General features: G+C 44.4%; 1 protein-coding gene across 1 annotated transcript in view; it reads left to right on the top strand.

The window, feature by feature from the left end:
• The window catches only part of pkd2l1 (polycystic kidney disease 2-like 1), a 72461-nt gene that overhangs the window by 39812 nt on the left and 11251 nt on the right, over positions 1-21398 (top strand). The window contains exons 5-10 of the mRNA XM_020515156.1: positions 701-925; positions 3273-3501; positions 4786-4956; positions 11933-12114; positions 17215-17335; positions 19361-19459. Coding sequence (XP_020370745.1) covers positions 701-925; positions 3273-3501; positions 4786-4956; positions 11933-12114; positions 17215-17335; positions 19361-19459 — 1027 coding nt within the window. The remainder of the gene's footprint in view (positions 1-700; positions 926-3272; positions 3502-4785; positions 4957-11932; positions 12115-17214; positions 17336-19360; positions 19460-21398) is intronic.

Here is a 21398-nt window from a genome sequence, read left to right as displayed (position 1 = left end):
GTGAGTGATGGGTGTGAGTGACCGGGGTGAGTGACTGGGGTGTGAGTGATGGGTGTGAATGACGAGTTTGCGTGACAAGGGAAGTCAGAGTTAAGGAGAAGTTTATTTCTGTGAGCATTGATGATGTGCGGGAGATTTTGTCACAGGGAGCAGTCGTAACGTCATATTTTGAGAGCAAAAGTTGGATAAATGTTTGAAGCAGAGAAAACACAGGACTGTGTGTTTGTGTGTGTGTGCATGCATGCGTGTGTATCTGTGTGTGTGTATGTATCTGTGTGTATGTGCGTATGCGTGTGTTTCTGTATGTGTATGTATGAGAGTATATGTCTGTGGGAGCATGTGTCTGGGGATATGGTGGGGGTTGTGGAGGTAATTGGGGCTGTAGGGGATAGTAAGCAATAGGATAAATTTGGAATTGTTCTGAGAAAGATAATGCACAGGCACAATGTGCCAAGTTCTGCCAAGCTCTCTGATTCCACCTTGATCGCACTGTTTAGAATGCCCCCCCAACCTCTTCCCATTTCAGCCTTCTGTACTGCGAAAGGACTTTTTGAAAGTGGACCGATTAAAGCAGGCTTTGTCCCATTTCCAATAACTCTCCCACTCATGCCTATTTACTCTAGCCCGGTGAAACATTTCATAGGGATTTCTGTGTTAAAGATGCTGTACAAATTCAAGTCTGTTATCATTAACCGTATAGGTGGACATATTACTCTGAGTCAGAACTTGGAGGCTCTGCACACTGGGGTAAGCTAACTGTCTATGGCGGTGGTGGCTACTATCAAGACCTCAAGACAAATATGGCTGAAAGTGCTGCAATTCTACAAAACCTTAAGGATAATCTCTGGCTGGACAGAGGAACTCGTGCAGTCTTCATTGATTTCTCTGTGTACAATGCAAACATTAATCTCTTCTGTGTTATAAGGTACGTCCCCTCCCAGCCTCCTTGTGTCCTCTTCACTGTGTCCATTTCTTTATTACCAGCATTCTCTTGGTTATTAATATCGATTGCAATTAGCTGAAGTCCCTACCCTGATCCCTGCAGAATTCAATTAGCCTGGCAATATTAAAATATCCAGTCTCCTCTTTGCTTCCTGACAGACAAACAATCTTCCTTTCATTATGGGATACTCCTCAGATGGTCAGTGTGGACTCAAAGTGCCGAATGACCTGCTTCCACACTGTAGGGATTCTCCCTCGCTCTGAGAAATAGTGGATTTCATCAGAAAGTGCAAATGCCGAGGGAATTTTCCCCTGGGTAGAGAGTCTGGGAAACAGGGCCACAGTCTGAGGATAATAGGTCAGTCATTTAGGACTGACATGAGGAGGCTTGGCCCCTTTTAGTAAATACATAGATATTCAGTTATTGACTATTGTTAAGAATGAGATTAATACTTTTTGACTACTGGAGGAATCAAGGGATATGGGACTAAGGTGAAGAAATTAAGCTCCTGTGACAGTGTTATTGAGTGGCACACAGCCTTAAAGAACTCTGTGGCTTTCTATCGCACTCTAATGTGGAAACTTTAATTAATTTGTGGTTTTTGCAAACCAATCATTGGTTAGTATTTATAACCCCAAATCCAGGAGCTTTTATCTTGTGTATGAGCCTTTTGTGTGACGTCTCATTGAATGCCTTTTACAAATTCAAGAAGACCACATTTATTGGCTCCTCTATATCTAGTATCTACATTCCAGAAAACATTCAAATAAATTTGGCAAAAACGGTTTCCCTTACACATACCAAAAAGTGCAGAAAATCATTCAGTCTGATAGGAAGAATAGAACAGTCAAGTATTGTCATAGAACTGAGACACTGGTCAGTGTTGATGCTCAGGGGTTTTTACAGTCTTGTATATGAATCACATAAGGTTCAAGTACAGGTACAGCAAGCTCTTAAGATGTTAAATGGTGTGTTAACCTTGATTACAGTAACTAAGTACCTTGCTGCAGTTGTACAGGATTGCAGAGAAATCATGCCTAGAGTATTGTGTACTATATCGGTCTTCTTGCCTAAGGAAGGATGTATTGCCTTAGAGATAGCACACTGAAGGTTCACAAGATTAATCCCTAGCATTAGGAGGTGGTTCTATGAGGAATGACTAAATAGATTTTCTGTGTGGAGTTTGCATATTCTCCCCATGTCTGCGTGGGTTTCTTCCGGGTGCTCCAGTTTCCTCCCACAGTCCAAAGATGTCAGATTAGGTGGATTGGCCATGCTAAATTCTTATCAGCTGAGTCACACACACAAAACCTGCCTGCTTTAACCCACTACTCCCCCTCCCTGCTGAAATCTGATCTCTCAGCACTTTCTGCATTTTTCAAGCACCCTAAGGTCACATTGTGATTTGCCAGAAATCTGATGTCACATTCAGGATTCATAAACCTACTGGGGAAGGGTCACCGGACCCGAAACGTTAACTCTGTTTTCTCCTCCACAGATGCTGCCAGACCTGCTGAGCTTTTCCAGAAACTTTGTTTTTGTTCATAAACCTACTGTTCTGGTGTCCCTTTCAATTAGGGGCTGCCTCACAAATTATACGATTTGAAATCAAAGTTAGTGCAGACAACATGTCATACACTCTTCCCTCCCTCGCTCTGAGAAATAATGGATTTCATCAGAAAGTGCAAACTCTGAGGGAATATTTCCCCTGGGTGGAGAGTCTGGAAAACAGGGCATGACATGAGGAGGCTCGGCCCCATTTCGTAAACATATAGATGCTCAGTTGTTAAGTATTATTAAGAATGAAATTAATACTTTTTGACTACAGGAGGAATCATGGGATATGGGACTAAGGTGAAGAAATTAAGCTCCTGTGACAGTGTTATTGAGTGGCACACAGCCTTAAAGAGCTCTGTGGCTTTCTATCGCATTCTAATGTGGAAACTTGAATTAATTTGTGGTTTTACAAGCCAATCATTGGTTTCATTCCCTGAACAGATTGCATCTGGATTCAGGAGGAAAGGTTATAGCTCTGAAACATTAACTCTGTCCCTGTCCGCACAAATGCTCCCTGACCCGAATATGCCCAGCATTTTCTGTTTTTGTTCCAGGTTTTTTCGCCTCTGCAGTATTTTGCATGTGTGCCAGAATCACTATCGCTTTGTAAAAACATGGAAATGATTGCATGGTGGGAACACACAATTTCATAGTTTTAAATATTTGATGATAGACTCACAGTGCAGAGATGACAGTTCAGCCGCCTGTGATATATCCTCACAGCTGCGGTGGGCCATTGTCCGTACTCAGTTTGAATTCCTTTCTTTTCAAGGCTTGTTGTAGAATTCCCGGCGACGGGTGGTGCGATCCCCTCATCACAGTTCCGCACTGTGAAACTCATCCGTTATGTCAACAACTGGGATTATTTTATCATTGGCTGTGAAGTCATCTTCTGCGTCTTTATCGTTTACTACATTGTGGAGGAGATATTGGAAATCAGAATTCACAAACTGCAATACATCAAATGCATCTGGAATTGCTTGGACCTGGTGGTAATTTTGGTAAGTGTTTGATCTTTCATCTCATCTCCAACGATAGACTTCACACTGCCCAATGCGTTTACCACTTCTCTTTGGGAAACATTGTAGCCTCATTGTCACCCCATAAGGGGCTTGACATGGGCTGTGTTTGAATTTGGAAAATGGCATGTCCTGTCACTTCTCCTAATCAAAATGAAACATCCACGTTATGTGACATGTCACCAGGTTCTAACTCCAAATAAACATCATGTAAAATCATGCAATTTACTGATGGAACCGAGATACTCTTTATAAATAGAACAGATATGTACGCATTTCTAGATGACGAAGTGATAAATTTAGTTAATTTTGCAGCCATTCACTATCTGCAATTAAAGTATATTTTATGTATATGTGTAGGTTACGTGTGTAAAACCAATTTGACAAATTACAGCGCAACAGGCAAATGCATTTACAAATAGAATATGTATTCTTTCCCAGATATATCAGGGATATATTGTATTTTATATATATATATATATATATACACACACATCTCATATATCTTATATATATCAGGGCTTCATAATCTAAAGATTACGGGGTAGGCCATTGAGGACTGAGATGAAGAGAAATATCTTCACCCAGAAGTGGGGAGCCTGTGGAATTCTCTGCCACAGAAAGTGGTTGAGGCCAAAACAATGAATGTTTTCAAGAAGGAGTTCAATAGGGCTATAGGGATCAAAGGGTCTGGGGAGAAAGCAGGAACAGGGGACTGAGTTGGAGCGTCAGCCATGTTCACATTGAATGGCAGAGCAGACTCGAAGGGCCGAATGGCCTACCGCAGCTCCTGTTTCTATGTTGTTTCCCCATGTGAGAGAAGCTATGACCAAAGGGATAATCTCAGAATAAGGGATTGCACATTTAAGACAGAGATGATGAGGAATTTCTTTTTTCCGAGAGTAGTGAAGCTGTGGAATTGCCAGCTGTAGAGGGCTGCTGAGACTGGGTTATTAAGTACAGTTAGGATTGAGATAGATTTTTAATCAGAAGCGAATTGAGGGTTATGGTGAAAAGGTAGGAAAGTAGAGTTGAGGATTATTGAATGGCAGAGCCGGCTTAAAGGGCTGAATGGCCTGTTCTGCTCCTCTTTCCTCTTCCTGTGGAACAAAGGTAATTGTAGTATGATCAAAATGTGATAATATTTGACAGCAATTTGGTCAGAATCTTTAAAAAATAAAAAAACTTATTTTCTATTCAAGTTCAGTTTGTATACTTTTTTGATTGCAGAGAACAAAAGACCAACCTGTGGTTTCTGTGTTGCAGCTCTCTCTGCTTTCGATAGGTTTCCACATTTTCCGTACGATTAAGGTGAACATCCTGATGGGAGCATTGCTGACAGATCCCGAATCCTACGCTGACTTTGAGTTCTTGGCTTTTTGGCAGACCCAGTATAATAACATGAATGCTGTCAACTTGTTTTTTGCTTGGATTAAGGTAAATAATTGTTTATTCATAAATAATAAAATATGAATAAGAAATAGCACCTTTAATTTTTCTATAAAGGACTTTATGTTCAATGGATTTCTTTTGAAGTCTAATCAATTCGCAAGTCGTCCTCGCTTTACCTTGTGGTTTCACTGCTGAAATGTGAATTGTATGTTTCATTAAAAATCAAGGTCAGAGGTCACACGATGCCAGGTTATAGTCCAACAGGTTTATTTGAAATCACGAGTTTTTGCAGTTAGGTTCTGTAGGACTTTAGCTTTCAGAAAACAAAATATTAAAACCCTGTGAGTTGAAATGTTTTATAATGGTAAATTCATCCGTTGCTAAATGAAATAATGTCTAAATTAAAATACATTTTAAAAAATACATAAAAGAAAAATATAGCCTTTCACTCACAGTTCTGTCTGTTTAGACTTTCATCACATCGTTCTGTCCTTACAAACTGGGTACACCTTTTACAGTCAATAAGAATCAGAGATTTTGGAAAGAGGCCCTTTGGCCCACCATGTCATCAATCATTTCCTCCAATGTCAGCCTATTTCCTTATTTCCTGTTCCACTGCCAGTGGCTACTCCTTCAACTAACGTGCTGGGTCTCCGTCCCTCAGTGTCTCCAGACTTTCCATTCTTGAGTACGTGTCTTGGTGCTACACAGCTGTTATGCTCCATGGTTTTCTCTCTCTCCTCACTGAAAGAGCTTCTGCTTTTCACTGCCATCCCTCACTCGTAGCAGAACTGCAGCATCGGATGCGATCACAGAAGTTACTTTAATCCTGGTGTGGGTGAATCCATATTATATCAGAAAGGTAGAACCACATGGCACTGGGTTGGAGGGTGCACTTTGTGGTTGGTGCAGGGCAGTCACTTTAGGGTTGGAATCTCTTTGCATTTAGTGTAGGGGAGGTGGGGGACGAGTGGAAAATTGGGTAAAGGGTGAATCTTATGACATGCAATGAGATTACAGGCCCCGTTAACTTAGCAATGTTAAAGTGAAATGCTGTTCAAAGGGACAATGCCTTATTTATTTCAGGAAATGTGGGGCATCACTGGCCAGGCCAGCATTTATTGCCCATCCCTAATTGCCCAGAGGGCAGCTAGCATCAAACACATTGCAGCGGGTCTGGAGTCACATGTAGGCCAGACCAGGTAAGAACAGCAGTTTCGTTCCCTCAAGAGCATTTAGTGACAATTCACAATAATTGCTTCATGGATTTTTATTAATCACAATTCCACCATCTGCCATGGCTGGATTCGAACCCAGGTGCAGAACAGTACCTAGGTCTCTGGATTAATAACACCACCAGGCCATTGTCTTTCCTGGAATACATGAGGAATAACTGTCTATAGGCTAATTCTTCAACCTATTAACAGAGAGCAAGTCCCCACAGGCTGGAAATGAGATTCCTGGTGGAGAGCGAAGTATTGGAACATTGGAGAACTCACGGCTCTTCTTCAAATTGGAACTTGCTTCACTTTCACATAGCATTCTAAATTACACCATGATTTAGCATCTCATCTGAGAGACAGTGCCTTCAACAGAGCAGCATGTCAGCCTGGGCTATCTGCTCAGATCCTGGAGTTAAACAGGAACTCACACCTGGCTGATTTTCACACATCATAATACCAAATCTTTATAAAGAAGCTGTTGGTTCGCTTACATTGGTGACTCAGAGATAGCTAGTTAAGGGATTCAGGCCACTCTAGGTTTGGGGACTCAAATGGATGACTGGTGCTGTAAAACTGGGCTGTCTCGGAGATTTGGAGTGCCTACTTTATCTGGTTTTCCCTTCAGGCCCTCAAAGTAATGGGCTGAAATTTCCCAAATCTTGGCAGAGCATCTGTTTTGGGGAGTTTCCCTGAGGGATTCCCTCTGCGTGAACTCCAGTGGGTTATCTACGCTGCTGCCCTCATTCAGTAATCACACTGAGAAATAACTGCATAGAGGCTGGTATCCCAGCATCAAGTCACCCTTTATTTACTTGTGCACAGTACATTCGGAGCCAGCTCGGAGTCAGTCGCTTGAATAGAGGAGGTTCTAAATCCCTTGTTTATATATTTTTTTCTTTTTTTTGGTGTTTCTTTTTCCAACCCCTACACTACTATCATCCAGCAGTAGTGCATACCTTCCCCAGCGCCCCTGTTGTGCGTGTGCAGGTGTGAGACACACAAAAAAAACATGGGGTGTGCAAATAACTTTATTAACATACCACCACCAGGAAAATCACCCATGTGGCCAAAGCATCAGTATTGTGCAGAGCCCGTATAGGGGTGATGCTTATGTGGAAGAAAAAGTGAGGGGGAGGGTAGGGATCAAATCACAATAGAGTTTGTGGGGGAGACAAAGCACTCCGCACCCCCCCCCCCGGGGCCCCCTTCCCCCGAAAGGCTCAAGAGCGCCGTGCCCACTGAGACACCCAGGTGCGGATCTAGCCACGGGAGAGGGGCAGGCAGTCGGTCATAATGATCCCCTTCACGGCCCGATCCCCTGTTTCTGTTGGCCAGCCACTGCCTCCTGATTGGCTCAGGTTAACAACCCCAATCAAGGAGCTCATAGTCAACAAGATCCACCTGGTTCCAATCACTACATCCCTCCCCCTACCAAGTTCGAAGATATACGCCTGGTCTTCCTCTTGTAGCTTTTCCTGCACTGTTTTCATCCCAGGTCCGGCTCCTCAGACTCAGACTCTGACACTGCTGCCGCATATCAGGCTGTGGACTGTCTCTTGCTTCTGGAGCATTTTGGGAGAATTTCCTCCTTTCTTCTGGCAGTAACAGTATCGAGGCTGCATCCATCTCAGACTTTGAAGTTTCCTCCACACCAGACAGAGGGGGAGAACCTACAGTTTCTGACAGGCTTTCTGGCTGTTGTGAAGGGCCAGTAATGTTTTGCTCCTGCCCCGTTTGCGAGGTAACAGCTTTCAGGTGATCCGTGTTTTTGTTCAGGACTGTATCACTTCCCTGAACTTTGTAAATGATGGGACCTGTCCTCGCATCAACCTCGCCACGTACCCATACAGGGCCATTTCCATGGTTCTGACACCACACATCATCCCCTGAGTTAAATTGTCTCTCTCACTTAGAGGGAACATGTGGCTGGCATTGATATCCCTGCTGTCATTTCACCCCCCACTCCCCCCATCTCCAGGGCTGGGATTATCAGGCTTAACCTGGTGCAGTGTCTTCTCCCCATCAGCAGCCTCGCTGGAGCTATCCCTGTTGTTACATGCGGGGTGGGTCCTATAATGGTGAAGGAACCAGGAGAGTCTGGTATCAAGTGATGCTGTAGACTGTTTCTTTGTGCCTGCCTACAACATGTGGACCCCTTCTTTCCACTAAACCATTGGATGATGGATGGTATGGAGCTGTCCTTATGTACCATTTGACTATAGGGAATATTCAAATTCCCTGCTAGTAAATGATATCCCATTGTCCGTGACCAATACTTCCGGGAGTCCGTGTTTCGCATAAAAGGTGCTCGCAGCTTCTCAAATGTCATCGCTGAGTTTGCTGAACAAACTTTATGCACATCCAACCATTTTAAATGGGCATCCACAATGACCAGGAACATTGAGCCCATGAAAGGACCAGTCCAGTCGACATGCAGAGCTGCTGATGGGGAGAAGACTCTGCACCAGGTTAAACATGATATTTCCAGACCAAGTGGGGAGGATGAGGGTGAAATGGCAGCAGGAACACCATTGCCAGTCACATGTCTCCTCTAAGTGAGGGAGACAATGAAATTGTTCCAACCCACATGTAGGGGGTACTTTCCAGGGTGTGCACTCTCCTGGGTACTGGCCTGCGAGTTCTCTTACTTAAGTCAGGCCTTTAAGACTCCTTTACTGTCTTGAGTCTGCATACCGGCAGCAACTATAACGGCTTGCCAGCTCAGATCCTGAAGAACTTTTTAGCCACTTGGCCAAAGCTTGGCTTTGTGGTGGGGTTCTGCTGTGCGTTGGCCTAGGGTCCCTCTGCTCAGAACATGCCCTGCATGAGGCTCTACAAGTGCCTACACTCACGTGGTGTTTCCCAACCTCAGTCAGACAGTTGAGGGTGTCTGTTTCCATCGGGAATCCCCTGTAGCTCCCATGCTCCACTTGCTGCATTTTCTAATGACAGGGCCAGTTGAAGTGTTTGTTTGAAGTCCAGTTGGGCTTCTGCGGGGAGTTGCTTCTGCATGGTTATGTCATTAATCCCATATACCAAACGGTCTCTCAGCATCTCATTCAGGGTTAACCCAAAATCACATACTTCTGCCAGTCATCTCAACCTTGTCAAAAATCCTGATGCACACTCCCCTGGTTCTCTAACAGCCGAATAAAACCGATAATGTCTCAGAGTCAGAGAAAGTTTGGTGTCATAATATTCCATAATCAACTCTGCCAACTCTTGGAAGGTTTTAGTGTCTGGCGCCTCTGGAACAGTTATAAATGAAAGCCTCTTATAACCGAAAAAGCTGCAGGTCCACAAGCAGTCAGAAGGATTGCTCGTTGCTTTTCATTTGCCCCAATGTTATTTGCCCGGAAAACATATTGCATTCTTTCCACATACTGGGCCCAGTCTTCGACAGCAGGATCAAGTGAGATGAATACAAGGCATGATGCCAGAAATGCTTACCCCAACTCAAAGATGACTGTTGCAAGCGAATGTTCTTCAGGCACGTACTATTTTCTCCCATCACCACTGAACCAACTGCACAGAGGCTGGTATCCCATCACCAAGTCACCCTTTATTTACTTATGCACAGTACACTGGCTGTGACTATCCAGCTTGGAGTCAGTTCCCCCTAAACTAAGAGGGTTCTAAATCCTCTCAATATTGGTCAGCCAGCACCTCCTGACTGGCTCAGGTTAACAACCCCAATCAAGGACTTTGTAGTCAATGAAGTCCACCTGGCTCCAATCACTAGACATTGCCCTTTTACAGAGTAGCTCCTCTGCTGTTGACTGTTCCACAATGTCAGAAATGCTCACTGGTGACTTTTCAAAGCCCCACTGGGCACCTGCTCAAAAGCTGCCAGCCAGGATTAACCCTTCACGGTACATGTAGTAGGAGGGAAACAAAACAGAAAAGAAAATCTTCTGGTGGTATGGGTGGCACATCATTGTAAATAGAGCCTGGCATTAGTGAATATATTGGTACTGTAAGCCATCACTTGCCTGATAGTCTGTCACGTAGCTGTAGTTACCCATCCTTAGCGCCACTGGTCTTCCCACAACACCCAGTGTATAAAACATCTCACCATTATTAACTTGGGGAGCATCACTTGTGAAGCCTTCACACAGCTGTTAATGCATTGCTAATGTGTACAACAACAGGAAAAGTGAAGGGAGAACAATTTTTTAAAAACTGCATTTGCTCCTGGGAATGAACAGGAGCTGCTTTCCAACCACAAACCAACCACAAACTGACTCAATAATGATGATCTGAAAGCGAAACAGACCTGGAAGTGCTGGAGAAACTTGGGTTTTGAAGAAGAGTCGTGGCACTGAAAACGTTAACTGTTTCTCTCTCCACAGATGCTGCCAGACCTGCTGAGTTTCTCCAGCGTTTATTGGAATTGGGTGTTCATTCGGTCCTGTCTGGCTTGTTGTACCAGACACTGCAGCACTCTCTCCTGCTGAAGGTGGTGTTCCTCCTACAATGTACTCCTACTCAAACATTCTTCCTCAGTAGATTGTTGATGCTTTCCCAGTTCTTCAGCATCTATCCCATGCTCTCTGTGCCTGCTCCACTTGTGCAGAGTACAGCACGTTAGAATTATACAGCACACTCCGTCTGGAATGTACCACAAGGCTCCCCCTTCCACCCCCACCCCACCCCAGACTGATCCAAACATCGGAACCTCCTTTTCAGGTCTAGCGTCTGCTCCACCATGGCCCTGGTGGAAGAATCAACAACATTGCCCGTGGGCTAGGTATCAGTCAGTGGGTTGTGGAACAGAGACATCAGCCCTGGTTACAGAGGGTAGCCCTTGTCTTCCACTAACTATTCTTGTAAGATGAAACGGAGCAGTAACATGAGCATTTGTCAGGATTTAGGCTTTGTCACTGTTCCCAGGGTCCCTGACACAGACTGTAGAGACGTGGTACCAATGATTGCAGATGACCTGCACAGTGACAGAATAGCGGCCTTTTCTGTTGATGAACCCAGTCATGTTATGGTATGACCCTGTCAGTGAGATGTGTGCGCAGTCTATTGTGCTCTGCTCCTGGGTTATGCCGGCTGTGTTGGCAAAGTCTTCTGCCCAGGTTACAGGGAAATGAGATGAAGTGGATGTGATCTGGCACATCAGAAACAGTCTTAATATATTTGAGGGTCGAGGATTGGGAGATCCCACACATGTACCTAGTGAATCTTTGGAAGGAAGCAGCCATATAAAAAAAATTAGCGCAGTTGTCACTTTGAATAGAAAGACGACCCACACCATTCACAGACTCAGATCCTAGGTCCCACTCCAGGAACCAGCATTACCCTGTGACAGGGTCCGGGGGGATTCTCAGCCTGCAGTGACTCATTCGGCTGGAGGAAATGGCATCGAGGACGATCGACTCTGGTCCTCCTGTAGCTTCTCCGCCTCGTGACAGAGCCTCCTGCTTCCATCTCTTGCTGAGGAGCCTGCTGGTTCTGCGCTTGCTGATGTATCTGGTCATCCTCACTTTGTCTGAGCCTTTGTAGTATTGCAGCCACAGTGACAGTGACCCCTGCTATGGGCTGGATCCATTGGTCGCGATCCCAGTGAAACTAGGGAATGTTAGAAATAGGACAGGTCCTTCACAGTGTGAGCAGTCAGCATTCACATCACAATTATACAATTCCATCACACAGGGCTAAGTACTGTATGGCTCGAGGAAGTGTTCTCTTGTGCGTATTTTTATAATGATTACTCAATTAATAGTTCTCTTTTTAATCACTAATATCTTTATTATAAATTTCATGTTTTAATATTTCTGTGTTTTGCTCAGATCTTCAAATATATTAGTTTTAACAAGACGATGACCCAGTTGTCCTCGACTTTAGCACGATGTGCTAAAGACATCCTTGGTTTTGCGATTATGTTCTTCATTGTTTTCTTCGCCTATGCTCAGTTGGGATATCTTCTCTTTGGAACACAAGTGGCAAACTTCAGCACTTTCCTCAAATGCATGTGAGTATTTTCCAGCCCCTGTCATTTATATGATAACAGAAAGAACAAGTCACACAGCTATTGTTACAAATCAAGCAGTTATATTATTTCTGCTCTTGCTGTCCTCTCAACTCCCCTCTCCTTTTCCCCCCACTCCTCTCAGCCTCTGACCCTGAATCCCATGGGAATAAACACAAAACAAACCGGAATTATCTCTGTGCTAACTGCCTGCTAAGGGTGAGGCATGTTAAGTAACAAAGTCCAGAGTCTAAAAGCTGATAATCCATTGGTGAGGAGAGCCTGTTTGCTGGGCCCTGAAAGAGGTGATGACAGAGCTGGCACTTACATCATTATGATCTTCCAAAATTCCCTCAGTTCCCTATGGGGAGGCAATAGTCCAGTGGACCATAACTGGAATATTAATCCAGACATCCTGGTGATGTTCTGGGGACACAGGTTTGAATCCTGTCTTGGCAGATGGTGTAATTTGAATGCAATAAAAGCCTGCAATTAAGAGTCTAATGATGACCATGAATCCATTGTCGATTGTCAGGAAAAACCCAACTGGTTCACTAATTTCCTTTAGGGAGGGAAACTACCATCCTTACCTGGTCTGGCCTACATGTGACTCCAGACCCACAGCAATATGGTTGACTCTTAACTGCTCTCTGGGTGTTTAGGACTGGGCAATAACTTCTGGAGAAGTCCCAGTGGATTAGAATATCACAAATGTAACAACAACATCTTATATTTGGAGAGCACCTTTTAAAGTAATATAACATTGCACAGTTGTAAAATAAAATAAGACACTGAGTCATTTATAGAACATAGAACATTATATCGCAGTACAGGCCCTTCGGCCCTCAATGTTGCGCCAAACTGTGAAACCAATCTGAAGCCCATCTAACCTACACTATTCCATTATCATCCATATGTTTATCCAATGACCATTTAAGTGCCCTTAAAGTTGGCGAGTCTACTACTGTTGCAGGCAGGGCATTCCACGCCCTTACTACTCTCTGAATAAAGAACCTACCTCTGACATCTGTCCTATATCTATCACCCCTCAATTTAAAGCTATGTCCCCTCGTGCTAGCCATCACCATCCGAGGAAAAAGGCTCTCGCTGTCCACCCTATCTAATCCTCTGATCATCTCGTATGTCTCTATTAAGTCACCTCTTAACCTTCTTCTCTCTAACGAAAACAGCCTCAAGTCCCTCAGCCTTTTCTCATAAGACCTTCCCTCCATACCAGGCAACATCCTGGTAAATCTCCTCTGCACCCTTTCCAATGCTTCCACATCCTTCCTATAATGCAGCGACCAGAACTGTACACAATACTCCAAGTGCGGCTGCACCAGAGTTTTGTATAGCTGCAACGTGACCTCAAAGCTCCGAAACTCAATCCTTCCACCAATAAAACCTAACACACCGTACGCCTTCTTAACAACCCTATCAACCTGGGTGGCAACTTTCAGGGATCGATGCACATGGACACCGAGATCTCTCTGCTCATCCACACTACCAAGAATCTTACATTAACCTGTATTCCTGTTACTCCTTCCAAAGTGAATCACCTCACACTTTTCCGCATTAAACTCCATTTGCCACCTCTCAGCCCAGCTCTGCAGCTTATCTATGTCCCTCTGTAACCTGCAACATCCTTCCGCACTATCCACAACTCCACCGACTTTAGTGTCATCCGCAAATTTACTCACCCATCCTTCTACGCCCTCATCCAGGTCATTTATAAAAATTACAAACAGCAGTGGCCCCAAAACAGATCCTTGAGGTACACCACTAGTAACTGAACTCCAGGATGAACATTTCCCATCAACCACCACCCTCTGTCTTCTTACAGCTAGCCAATTTCTGATCCAAACCGCTAAATCACCCTCAATCCCATGTCTCCGTATTTTCTGCAATAGCCTACCATGGGGAACCTCATCAACCGCTTTACCCTCATCCACCTGTTTGATCACCTTCTCAAAGAACTCAATAAGGTCTGTGAGGCACGACCTACCCTTCAGAAAACCGTGTTGACTATCCCTAATCAAATTACTCCTTTCTAGATGATTATAAATCCTATCTCTTATAATCCTTTCCAACACTTTACCCACAACTGAAGTAAGGTTCACTGGTCTATAATTACCAGGGTTGTCTCTACTCCCCTTCTTGAACAAGGGGACAACATTTGCTAACCTCCAGTCTTCTGGCACTATTCCTGTAAACAATTACGACATAAAGATCAAAGCCAAAGGCTCTGCAGTCTCCTCCCTAGCTTCCCAGAGAATCCTAGGATAAATCCCATCCGGCCCAGGGGACTTATCTATTTTCACACTTTCCAGAAATGCTAACACCTCCTCCTTATGAACCTCAATCCCATCTAGTCTAATAGCCTGTATCTCAGTATTCTCCTCGACAACATTGTCTTTTTCCTGTGTGAATACTGACGAAAAATATTCATTTAGCGCCTCTCCTATCTCTTCAGACTCCACGCACAACTTCCCACTACTGTCCTTGACTGGCCCTAATCTTACTCTAGTCATTCTTTTATTCCTGACATACCTATAGAAAGCTTGAGGGTTTTCCTTGATCCTACCTGCTAAAGACTTCTCATGTCCCCTCCTGGCTCTTCTTAGCTCTCTCTTTAGGTCCTTCCTGGCTCACTTGTAACTCTCAAGCGCCCTAACTGAGCCTTTAGGCCTCATTCTCTTTATATTTATATCCTCACACCTTTATATTTCAATCAAGCCTTATTCTTCTGAACATCAGAGGATAAAAAAGCTAATCTGTCCACCCTCCTCCCATTCCATGTATTAGTCCAATAAACTTTCTCGAACTGTCTCCAAATGTATTTCCATCCTTCCTTAAATAAGGAGAATGGGAATGAGCTGGGAAATGGAGTAAGCAAATCAGTCATGATCTTATTAAGTGGCGCAGCAGGCTGGAGAGTTTGAATGGCCTACTTCTGCTCCTATTTTGTATGTTCAGATGTAAGTTTAGAGAGGAAAGGGGGTGTCAGAGACTGGACAATATTTTGTCAAGGGGTGGGGTCAAGGAGCATGTTATTGAGGAGAGAGAGATGATGGAAGCTGAACAACAATGCCTGACAGAAGAAAACTGTTAATAATCTCAGTGAAAGTGACGCCAGGAGAGGAAGGCCTTACAGTGGGAATATGGTCAAGAGGTAGATTGCGTGGATAAGGTAAGCTTTGAGAACATCAGAGGGAAGAAGAGACAAACCCAGGGAAATGGCATTACTGGACCAGAAATCCAGGGACAGTCTGAGCACTCTGAGCCATCTCATTCAAACAGCTCCTCCCCCACCTACAACAGGCTGTGAGGATCCAGCATGGACTGGTTACTCTCTGCAGGACCCACAACAGGACACTGCCTGAGAAGAAGCATCAGGAGGCCCTGTCTAATGCTGTGGAGAGCCAGGTTCAAATTCCAGGGCAGCTACTGGTGGAAGTGAAGCTGAATGTATAAGATCTGGAATGTGAGGCTAGTTTCACCATCACTGAAACTATCAGCAATTCTTGTAAAAACCCTTTTGCGAAAGAAGTCTGTCATCCTTACTTAGTCTGGAACACAAGTGACTCTAGGCCTACCGTTCCCTCTTAAGTGCCTTCTGAAACATCCTCGTAAACAAGTCAGTTCAAGGGCAATTAGGGACAAGGAACAAATATGGGCCCAGCTGGTGACTCCCATATCGCATGAAAGAATTTATGTTAAAACTCAAGAGGAAATTGTGAGTCAGGATTTCATCAGGCCATGGGGGTGTTACAAGAAGATTAACCTGGACGGAAAGGGGAAGGAGATGTTAGAGAAATTTGTATTTGCGAGAGAGAAGAAGGTGGGGTGAGGTATTAGAAGAAGTTTGACCTGGTGGATGAGTGTTAGAGGAAGTTTAACCTGGTGGGAGAATGCAAAGGAAATGTACAGGAAGTTTGACCTGGGGAGAGAAGGGAAGGGAGGTGTTAGAGGAAGTTTGATCTGGAGGAAGAGTTGAAGTACTCAAGTACAGGGCACAAGTAGATGCTGAGATTGGATGAAAAGTTGCACAGTTGGGATGTTGAATGGGAAGTTAGAATTGCATTAATTGGGGGGATACACTTTATGCCGGGAGGATACAAAAGAAAGGATTAGAGCAATTCAGAAAAGCAAGATGAGGACAGATAACCAAGGGGGCAGGTTTCCAGCAGTTTCCAAGAAGAGAAAGAAGTGCCAAGGTGCAGGAGTTTAGGGAGGGAATCCTAGAGCTTGGGGCCCAGGCAAAGCCTCCAGTGTGGAACCATTAAAACTGAACATGTGCAAGAAGTAACTGAGTGTGGCTGTCTGAGAGGGTGTGGGACTGACAAGATTACAGAGAGAAGGAGGGGCAAGGCCATGGAGAGATTTGCAAACAAGGCCAACAATTTAAAGTGGATGTGCTGGTTAATCAGGGGTCAATGTAGATCAGTGAGCACATGGGTGGTAGGGGGAATGGGACTTGGTGCCAGTAGGGACACAGACAGAGGAGTTTTAAATAAACTCAACTTTACAGTGGGTTGAATGTGGGAGGCCAGGCTGGGAGTGAGGTGCAATCAACAGTGTTAAAGGCAGCAAAACCATGGAAGAGGTTTCAGCAGCAGATGAGCAAATCACAGTACATATGGAGGTCAAAGTTGGCATTCTGAGTGATGGAACACATCGCTGGGTTAGAATCAACCCTAGGGTCAAATATCTCACCAGGATTGTCAACAGTCTACTTTAGTCCCATAAGATTGGCATGGAATTGGAGGAGGTCAGTCACTAGGAAATGGAGTAGGAATGTGGGTCATAAACAAATAGGTTAATTGGAGAAATTTCTGACTGGCTGTCTCATCACTGAGCAACAGAGGCAAGAGAGAGGATAGTGAAGGAGAGCTGGGTGTCATCACTAAGAGCATGGAACTAATCCCAAAATGAAGAAGAGAGAAAAAGAGAACTACAGGCCAGTTAGACTGATATCAATCATTGGAAAATTGTTGGAATCCATCATTCAGCAAATGGAAACAGGGCTTTACAAAATTTCTAATATAATTACAGTTAATCACATGGTTTTCTATATCTAACTCTGCTTTGATGTCTTTGCAGCTTCACTCAGTTTCGAATAATCCTTGGTGACTTCAACTTTGATGAGATAGATAATGCCAACAGAATCTTGGGTCCAATTTATTTTGTCACCTACGTTTTCTTTGTCTTCTTCGTTCTGCTTGTAAGTTGCACTTTGTATAGAAATGGAGGCTTATTTTCCAATGACAGTCAACAAATGGGGCAAGTCTTTACTTAACAGAGGGATTGCGGAGACAGAAAGTGGGATGGGCAAATTCTAAAGTGATTCAGAGCCAGCTGATAATAAAGTTGAGGTTTTTTCTCAATGATCTTGTTTGGCTAAGGAAAGACAAAAGCCTAGCCAGGTATATTCTGGGATCTTGGCGCTAGGTGCTGTATTTTAATATTGCAGTCAGTCAGGAAGTGGGTAAAGTGCCTCATTCCTTCAGAAATGAAACCTTCTCAGTTGTAAATACGTTTACATTGTTCATCTCAGCTATTCCCATTGGCAGGATGTCCATGTTAAGAACTTAAGAAACAGAAGCAGAAGTAAACCATTCAGCCCATCAAGTTTGCTCTGTCATTGATTTGAGCGCATTCCCCATGTTCATCCTTTCTCTGAGAGACTAAAATATCTCTCTCTGTCCTGGCCTTAATTATATTCAACAATGGAGCATCCACAACCCCCTGTGCTAGAAAATTCCAAAGTGTCAAACTCTTTAAATGAAGAAATTTCTCTTCATCTCAGCCCGAAATGATTGGCTCCTTGTCTGGAGTCTGTATCCCTTGTGTTTGAACATCTCCACTCTGACAGCCTCTGCCCTGTCCAAGATCCTTCAGAATCTTTCATGTGATGAGGAGTTTCTCTTCTTGCTCTTCTGGGTGGCTGAAGGCAAACACGTGCAAGGGGACATAAATAGTAGTAGCACTCATGGACAGCACCAAAGGCATAAGAGAATACACAGAAAAGCATGCACACTATGGCCTTGCAAAATACTCCAGGCCCAAGCGAATTCAATGAACCCCTCACAAACTGGTCACCACCTGAGAGATCCATCTGAGAGATCATCCTGAGATTCCAGCCTGAGAAATCATCCCCTGAAGGTCACCCCAAGAGTTCATCCAGACAAATAACCCTGAGAGGTCAGCCCCTGAGAGATCACCCTGCGAGAACACCTACTGAGACATAGCATCAACCACCGAGCAGGAAGAACACGCACTGCCCTGGCCATCAATCTATCCCATTGGCAACAATAGCTTGACCAGTCATTCATTCATTCATGGAATGAGCTGCCAGAGGAAGTGGTGGAGGCTGGTACAACATTTAACAGGCATCTGGATGGGTACATGAATAGGAAAGGTTTAGAGGGATATGGGCCAAATGCTGGCAAACGGGACTAGGTCAGATTGGGATGTGTGGTCAGCGCAGATGAGTTGGACCGAAGGGTCTATTTCAGTGCTATATGACTCTATGACTCTATTCCATTAGCTGCTTGTGAGATCTTGCTGTGGAAAAGTGGGATGTTCTCCCCACTCTGAATGCCCTCATTGATATACCATGAACTTAAAAGGAATTATCAATTCCAAAGGAAGCCACAGTTAGATTTGGATCAGAGGACTGATCACTGGAGTGTTATGGGGAATGTTCTGGGGACCCGGGTTCATATCCCCACACGGCAGATGGTGGAAATTCAATTCAATAAAACATCTGGAATTAAGAGTCTGATGATGACCATGAATCCATTGTCGATTGCCAGAAAAATCAATTTAGTTCATTAATGTCCTTTAGGGAGAGAAACTGCCATCCTTACCTGGTCTGGCCTACATGTGACTCTAGACCTACAGCAATGTGGTTGACTCTTAACTGCCCTCTGGGCAATTAGGGATGGGCAATAAATGCTGCCTGGTCAGCGACGTCCTCATCCTGTGAGTTAATAAAAAATAAAAGAGGCTGGGAAGGGCCTGGGAATGTTGCATATGGGTCAATATCATTAAGTGGATTTTAAGAACGAACATCAGCATGGGGTAATGGGTTCAGGAGATGTCAAAGGCTGCAGTGAAAATTGACGTATTTCTATAAACGAACCAATTGTTTACAACCAGAGATTTTTGATCCAGTTCAATGATTATTCATTTACAGTAATTACTTTGTACAATGGATTTACAAAACACTATTCTCTCTTTTCAGAACATGTTCCTGGCGATTATAAATGATACGTACTCTGAGGTGAAAGCTGATCTCTCTGTTCAAAAAAGTGAACTCCAGATTACAGACATCATCAAACAGGTGTACCTGTGTGTGACAACAGTGTAACTCAATATCCCAATGATAGCCCCAATGAAAGCCTTCCACTGGGGAATGATTAACACTGATCAGATTGAGATTTGGTGGAGATTATACATATCAACCCTATGTTTAGAACAAGGGGACATTAAATTAGTTCTTGGTTGTTCTTGGAACACAGGTCTTTGTTGCCCCTGGACCAGAGCAGCAGAAGTCTACCCACTGGGAGATTGGCATTGCCCACCAGCACTGGCAGCAGAAGTGGCTGAAGGCAGCAATGAGCCTCCCCCAAGCCTGAGAAGGTAGAGGGACCCCATACTCTTGGTGGGGGGTGCGCAGTTGCCATGGTGGGGAGCAGGGGAATGGCTTTCCGCGGCCATCCCCTGTACAGGGTTCTGCCTCCCTCAGTGACAGGCTGATACTGAGAGCCACTGTGAGCTCCTCGATCAAGGCAGATGTATTCGGGAATGAAGAGCTGATCTCATTAATAAGGAACATCTCAGTCAAAATCATCTGGTTTACCAATGCCCCTTAGGGAAGGAAATCTGCCAACTCCTGGATTGGGATCTTAAACTAGTTGCTCAATTTTCAACTACCACAGGAAAATCAAGGAATTGTAGAAACCAATACCATAAACATCAAATAAATACACACCCTATCCAGCAGACCCTGTAACTGACACACACCCCGTCCAGGGGACCCTGTTTTCACCTCTGCCTGGGGCTGACAGTGCAGTCTGGACAAACACCAAACTGACACAGTCTGAGTCATAACTTACAGCCATTGCCCATCGACATCCATCAGTATATCCTGCCCTATCAGAGATGGCAGTCCGGTGGCTATACAGTTCGGGGGAAGTCAAGTCGTCACCATCCACTCCTCAGCCCATAAAGTTTTATTTAATCTGTTTGAACATGGGCAAGGAAACCTCCTGCTGATTACATACCGTCCTCCCTCGGCTGATGAATCAGTCTCTCCTCCACTTCGAGCAACACTTAGAGGAAGCACTGAGGGTGGCAAGGCCACAAGATGTGCTTTGGGTGGGGGATTTCAATGTCTATCACCGAGTTGCTGCAGTACTACTGGTCGAGCTGGTCAGGTCCTAAAGGACATAGCTGCTAAACTGGTTCTGAGGCAAGTGCTGAGGGATAGACATACTTGACCTCAGCCTCACCAATCTGCCAGCTGCAGATGCATCTATTCATGACAGAGTCAGTAAAAGCGACCACCACACATCTTTTGGCGATGAAGTCCCACCTTCACATTGAGAATAACCTCCATCGTGTTGTATGGCACTATCACCGTGCTAAATGGGACAGACTTTGAACAGATCTAGCAACTCAAGACTGGGCATCCATGAGGCACTGTGGGCCATCAACAGCAGCAGAATTGTACTCCAGCACAATCTGTAACCTCATGGCCCGGCATATCCCCCACTCAACCATTACCATCAAACCAGGGAATCAACCCTGGTTCAATGGAGAGTGCAGGAGGGCATGCCAGGACCTTTGGTGCCAATGACTTGGTTAGGAAAAGGATGAGTTCCTGAAAGCTAATTTCAGGAAGCTGGGTAGGAGACGGAAAAGCAGGATTCCTAAAATATTAGCGTCAGGATTCCCCCCAGACCCTTGTGTTCCCGCCCATAGAAGTAGGAGAAAGTAGTGATTGAACGCATGACAGGAAAGCTGGTGGAGGTGGGTGGCATCAAATTTGGGCAAAGTGCCAGTTTTGAGGAAGATGCAAGCCAGAAAATTCACACTTGAACTGGAATGGAATAAATATTCTTACAGGGAGAATAAAAACTGAAAGAACTGCGGATGCTGTAAAATCAGGAACAAAAACAGAAGTTGCTGGAAAAGCTCAGCAGCTCTGGCAGCATCTGTGAAGAAAAAAATCAGAGTTAACGTTTCGGGTCTGGTGACCCTTCCTCAGAACTGAGGGT

Source organism: Rhincodon typus, chromosome 20 (assembly GCF_021869965.1).
Source record: "Rhincodon typus isolate 14 chromosome 20, sRhiTyp1.1, whole genome shotgun sequence".
Classification (NCBI taxonomy): Eukaryota; Metazoa; Chordata; class Chondrichthyes; order Orectolobiformes; family Rhincodontidae; genus Rhincodon; species Rhincodon typus.
The sequence above is the reverse complement of the archived record's forward strand: the minus strand, read 5'-3'. Positions and strand labels throughout refer to the sequence as shown.